The sequence below is a fragment of the Poecilia latipinna genome, unplaced genomic scaffold (assembly GCF_001443285.1).
Source record: "Poecilia latipinna isolate Pla-1442-1.1 unplaced genomic scaffold, P_latipinna-1.0 Scaffold1007, whole genome shotgun sequence".
Lineage (NCBI taxonomy): Eukaryota > Metazoa > Chordata > Actinopteri > Cyprinodontiformes > Poeciliidae > Poecilia > Poecilia latipinna.
In genome coordinates, this window is record NW_015113623.1 from 473,500 (window position 1) to 479,801 (window position 6,302).

General features: G+C 39.4%; 1 protein-coding gene across 3 annotated transcripts in view; it reads right to left on the reverse strand.

Annotated features, from left to right (window-relative positions):
- top2a (DNA topoisomerase II alpha) overlaps window positions 1–6,302 on the reverse strand; it is a 30,359-nt gene that overhangs the window by 11,605 nt on the left and 12,452 nt on the right. For 2 of the 3 annotated variants that reach the window (XM_015050725.1, XM_015050726.1), the window contains exons 14-21: window positions 2,759–2,869; window positions 1,842–1,947; window positions 1,597–1,706; window positions 1,417–1,509; window positions 1,223–1,337; window positions 1,013–1,134; window positions 403–551; window positions 78–309 (exon numbers count right to left, since the gene is read on the reverse strand). In XM_015050725.1, the coding sequence (XP_014906211.1) occupies window positions 78–309; window positions 403–551; window positions 1,013–1,134; window positions 1,223–1,337; window positions 1,417–1,509; window positions 1,597–1,706; window positions 1,842–1,947; window positions 2,759–2,869 (1,038 nt within the window). Of the gene's footprint in view, window positions 1–77; window positions 310–402; window positions 552–1,012; window positions 1,135–1,222; window positions 1,338–1,416; window positions 1,510–1,596; window positions 1,707–1,841; window positions 1,948–2,758; window positions 2,870–3,274; window positions 3,401–4,077; window positions 4,236–4,313; window positions 4,453–4,533; window positions 4,672–5,586; window positions 5,689–5,892; window positions 6,062–6,302 lie in introns of those variants that run through there. The other variant, XM_015050727.1, reaches the window with a different exon arrangement.

Here is a 6,302-nt window from a genome sequence, read left to right on the forward strand (position 1 = left end):
GTGTGTGTGTGTATTGTAGAATACATTTTTTTTCTGCATCTCTGGTGACATTGCAGACCCCCACTCCCTCTTCTCACCATGGGCAACGGTTCCTGGCCGTTGAGCATCCGGTGGATGTTGCTGATGATCTCCCGGATGTCGTAGTTGGGGATCTTGCTGGCCCAGCCGGTCCCGATACCTTCAGAACCATTAATCAGCACGGTGGGGATGATGGGAATGTACCACTCGGGCTCAACGCGCTGATTATCGTCGTAGTTGTACTTGAGCAGGTTGTCGTCCACTGCTGGGAAAACGAGGCGAGCCAAGGGGCTAAAAGCAGAAAAAAGACCAGACATTAGCGTCGCGTTGTAAATAACGACCCGGAGCGTCTTCGACTTGGAGTCGGTGAAAGCGTGTTGGGACCTGAGCATGGTGAAGATGTATCGAGGGCTGGCTGAGTCCTTGCCGCCGTGCAGCCTAGTTCCAAACTGTCCCAGAGGCTGCAGCAGGTTCATGTTGTTGCTTCCCACAAAGTTCTGGGCTAAACCGACAATGGTCATCATCAGAGATACCTGGAAATTAAAAATTAACTTTTAATTAAAATCAGAACTGATCACAATGTAAAGCAGGTAAAATAAAAATCTATTTCAAGCTGAAAATAATGAATTAATAACTACGATCAATGACCCTTTTAAAAGAATTATTCTTTAACACAAATAACATTTGATAATGAAGGTTAGGGCAATAAGGCTTAAAAATAAAAATTGCAGATTTATTTTCAAACCAGATCAGATTTTAATCTATTTTTTTTCTCCTCACTTTCTTTTCTAAAAAACAAAATAACAAATGACAAATTTGTCATTTCAAATAAATATAAGTTTTAAAACGTTTGTCAAAAAAAAAAAAAAATGTCGGCCGTCACTCTGGACTATAAAAAGCCAAATTTTCCATATTTTCCAAAAATGAAATCTTAAACCTAAATGTGATTAATTGGTAAAATTGATTTATTGTAATCTGATTTACAGGCTCTCACCTCCCCATGGTGGTAGGCTGACATCTCAGCCACTGAGCCGGCCAGCTGGGCCACCTTCACCTCCCGCTTATCGTTCCTCTTAAAGCAGCAGTACAGCACCTTCCTCTGTCCTGGTTTCAACCCTTTAACACAGAGAACACCAGCATGTTACACCAACCTACTGGACTGAAGTCAGGTTTCTTTTTAAAGCACAGAAATAATTCCACCTACCATCCACCAAGCAAGGAATGGACCTCTCATTGTCAGAGTTGGAGAAAAGAACGAGCTCCTTGTTGACGAAGTCATTATAGGACAAGGACTTTGTTGACTGACCATACAGGTAGTCCTGGAAACCAGGTAGACATGTGATGCTTTATTTTAAATATCTATAAAGCAGTAAGTTTATTAAACCAGTCGGCCTTTACCTCTGGAAGGTTGTGCTCCCTGCGCTGGCGCCTGTTGTTCATGAAGTTGGTGAGCCATTCTTTCCTCTCATCCACCTTCTTCTTGCTAAAGGCCTATCAAACAATGTCAGTCCATTAAATATGAGACAAACTATTAGTTATATCCATCATCGTGTCAGAGACAGATTAGGAAGATCTTACAAGGGTGATAGCTTCATCATCTGCAGGGCCAGAGTACTTAAAGGGGATACGATGTCTCTGCATATCCAAGAAGTACTCCTTGGCTTCCTGTGATGTGCTGGTTCCCAAACCTGGAGGGATTGTGCAGCACAACAAAAGAAGTTATAGAAATAAAACAGAGTCAACAGCCAGAAACTGTATTCTTGACAATAACTGTGCTGCTTACTTGACTGTGTTCTACTACCACACAGGGGTTTGGAACAAACCTTTGTAGTATTTGATTTTCCAGGATCTGTGGTTAGGCTGGCTCTCCTTCCATGCGTTGAATTCAGGGATGCTGTAGAAGGACAGCTGGCTTTTCTTGAAAGATACCTAAAGGAATGGAAAAATGATTCTGTTCAGAAAAACTGGACAAAGGTAGAAAATGGAAAAACAAATGTTAATAAAACAATGTATCCTATACCGTTTCTAACACTAGAGGGCAGTGCCGTTATAAACATGGTGGGTTCTTATGAAATCCTTGTTCACTGAAACTCAAAATTGTGAGCTTCAGCTGAAAGTTATTCAACTTAAAACAACTAAAACTGGAACAATTACATGTGTGGGTCTGTAATTAATGATCATTTTAGTCATTTATTATTTTGACAACTAATTGAATACAGAAAATTGGAACATTAGTCAGATTTTTCATTTAGGCCCCTCTTTTTTTAAACAATAAAATATTTTTATTCCCTAAAATGCAACAACAGCATTCCTTTAGTGAGTGTTTGATCATTTGTACAGATAAAAAAAATATATTTCTAACAACATGTGAAAAGCTCAGGCCTTTCTGTTGGACTTGACATCAACATAGCATAGGGCTAACCTGTTGACAGATTAATAACTGAACAGCAAAAGTGGTTAATAGGAGATTTTTTTTTTTTTTACAGAATTTGAACCAGGTGAAGTTAAAACTGCCATTTGATGAGTTCTGGGTAGAATGCCTTTACAGACAGTTTTTTTCTGTTGAATGCAAAACATTTACATTTTTTGTACAGTTTTTGCTTACTGTCATATTTTCAGCCATTATTTTAGTCTGTATACTATAGCAAACAATTAATTTATTGCTAAATACATTGAGGATTATTTTGATAATCGATTCATCACGATTAATCGCTTCAGCCCTAATCTTGAGTCCATTTACCTTGATGATGGGTGTGATGAACTCTTCTAGAAAGTTGTGGTGAAGCAGCGACGGCCAGTTGTGATGGATGAAGTTGATCAACAAGCCCTTAATGTGGGATCCATCTTGGTCCTGTCAAAAACAACAAATATAATTCAGTCACATTGTAAAGATTTGTGGAAACTGATGTCAATGGTTCTGCATAACTTTTCATAGCTTTTAAATTTTACAGAGTCCTGTTAATGTTGGTGTAAACATACAGTAAGGGTAATCTGACCAAAGCTCTCTGTGCTTATAAAGCGTCTACATATTGTTGTTTCTATTGGGTATCAGTTGGCAGTTCATAGATTACACCAGACAGATGGAGTAAATACAGGACGGACAAAGGGAATGACAGACAGATCCATTAAAGAATAGATGGACAAATATAAAGGTAAATGAATGAAAAGATATTTTTTTTAACTTCAGATATTTATTATGCTGACATGAGCCAGGAAATAAAGTCTGGACATAAAAAAGAATAAGATGCTAGGTCACCTGATCTGTCATGATCATGATCTTCCCGTAACGCAGCGTCTTCAGGGATTCTGGGTCACTGTAGTTTTTCTTGTACTGAAGACCGAGGATCTTGATGATATTGTTGATTTCAGCATTTTCCATAATCTGAGGAAGAAGACGACAAAAAGAAAGTTATCATCAGTTCTCCATGCTAGACTTGGTTTTTCTGACAAAACCAGTTAATGTGTTCAAGCTTTGAATGCCACAAACGTAATTCACCAAAAACCTTTAAAGGGGCAGCATTATGTGCTTTAAAGGCAATTAGTTAATTGATTATGCTATAAAATGGCATTATGTGACATTCAGTTGTTATAAAAATGCTACACATTAAAAACAACTTTGTAATTTAAACGCCTTGAAATTGGGCATCTGTCTCTTTAAAAAACCCCATGCTCTACCTACAGGAAGTCATCACAGCAGCACTCCTCTATTAACCCCTTAACAACGTTTTTACCAGTGTTGCATTGAGAAGCAGCTCCTATAATGAGCTCAGCAGATGAACAATTCCACCAGGTGTTTGCTAATTGCTGGTGGCTAGTCTGAAGGAGCAAAGTGGGGGGTTGAAGGAGAGAGAAGCTCAAAAGCTTGGAAACTGCAGCTTTGCCTTGAAGGAGGTGGTAGGTCCACCCAGCTGTTTTTCACAGCTGAGTGGTTGCCACAGGAGATTAAAGGCATGTTTTTGATGGGGGATGCAAAGCTGAAAAGAAAAGTGGATTTTACATAACACTGCCCCTTTGATTCTCTACCACCTCTGGTCTGAACTTCCTGCTGTGGAGCGCCACCTGTTTGTGAGAAGCCTCCCGGACGTTGAGCATCTTTCCCCTGAGGGGGAACACACCGAAGCGGTCCCGTCCCACCACTCCCAGCCCAGACACAGCCAGCGTCTTGGCTGAGTCTCCCTCAGTAAGGATCAGCGTGCAGCCAATGGAGTTTTTCCCACCTGTCAGAAAACGGTTAACACTGAATGGCTGCAGTTTCAGTTTTTTTTTTAAATGATAACAGAGGTGAGAGAAATTACCTGCATCGTTGGCGTCGTCCAGTTTCGGGACTCCTTTGATCTTGGTGTGCTTCACCGCTGAGCATTTCTTGTTGAGCTGAGACTGAGCTTTGAACTTCACCCAGTTCATGATGCTTTCCACGATCCCACATCCTGTGGCCTACAAGGACAAATAAACAAGGAGCGTTTAGAGACAGACGGATATCCGAGTTCTACACAAACCGCTTTGTTAAACCAGCACCTGTTTTATGAACTTGTCACCCAGTGGACAAGTGGAGCCAAACTTCTTCTGCTGTAGGGTCATATTCTCTTTCGTCTGAGAGTCAAAAGTGGGGTTTTCGATCAGGCAGTTGACAAACAGCCACATGTGGTTTTTCACCTAGAAAGACAAAGACATGTAGGAAATGAGGCTGCAGCTAATGATTATTTTAACTGATAGCTGTCAATTATTCTAAGCAGATAAAATTGGCACAATAAAAATCTCAATCACCTACATGAGCTTATTATAAACAAGGTTAGAAATACAAAAAAATAATAATAATTCAATTCCTTTTTTTTTTTTTTTAAATAAGCACTTCATTGCCCAAAATATATCAGCATTTGTTTATGGTGAATTTGATCATTTGTAGCAGTGCATTTGCATTTGCAACTAAAGAAAAATATTTTTAACAACAACAATATAGGGCTAAAAAAATACATCATGATACAAGCGTTTCACATCAGTTTATATTTATAATTATTGATTAGTTTTTTTATTTTAAATATCTGAAATACTGCCAAACTGGTGACATTCCTCTTACTGGTTTATCCAGTTTTTTAATTAATTAATTAATTTATTTTTTAAGCAGTTATGAGGCAGGATGGCAAAACCTTAAACTGCTGCTGCAGCAAGTTACTCAACAGGTTGTTGCTAGGTAACCAAAGAATGAGTGAGTTGATGCCACCAGCCTTGCATAGCGGGCCTAGAGGTTGAGCTGCCAAAGCCTTTCCTCTGCCTACATCCCCCAGAATGCTGTGTGGGTCTTGATTGGAGTTCAGCAAAAACATTGGAAATTCTATCAGATGTACAAAGCATCATCTATTGATATTGATCACGTGTCCATAGCAATGTATATTGTTACTGATTAATTGTCCAGCCCTTTATCAACATGTTTGATTTTATATATAGAAAAGAAGGAGAAACAGGAAGGACTGGGTTTAAAGTACAAGATAAAATTTGAAACAATGTGAGTCCATGGAAAACTTGACATTTTTACAAGAAAAATATTAGAACAGAAAATGTAAATCAAAATACCTGGAAAGGCTTGACAGTCACGCCGGCTTTGTTCTTCTTCTTCACCACTTCGATGAGCTTTCCAACCACCTGGTCAGCCACATAGTCTATGTGTCTGCCTCCCTGAGAGCCAAAGGAAACAATCAGCACATCTTATTAACACAAGAAATGTTTTCAGTCAGAAATGACAGAGTTCTGGAGAGCAGCCAGATCTGAACTTAGCTGCCAAAACACAGCCAGTCAGTTCAGCTGTACATTCTTACAAATAAAACAAAGAACGTCAAGAATCTTACAGCTGATGATGAAGTTATGAATATGAGGTAATACCTTTGTGGTGGCAATGCTGTTGACAAAGCTGACTTGCTGGAAGCCTTTCTCGCTCATGGTGAGACAGACCTCCCAGCGCTCATTGACCACCTCATGGACCACAGAGAGGGGACTGCCCAGCTCGTCCACCTTGTCCTTCACATACATGTCCACGTAGCTGCGAAAACCTGACACCTGGAGAGGAACAGCAGGATACAGTTTAAAAGCTTTGATCTAAGGGCATCTAGAGGCCAAAGATGGCAGAGAGAAAGATTATTTTTTTTCTTATGATTTTGTATTTATCCTTCAACTACTGACAAAAACTGAAGATACATTGCCTCATATCAAAGATACTGGACACAGTCTGATATTAAAGGAATACACAAAGGACCGTGTTTTGAAGAAATTCAACTCTATAACTCAAGGTTTCC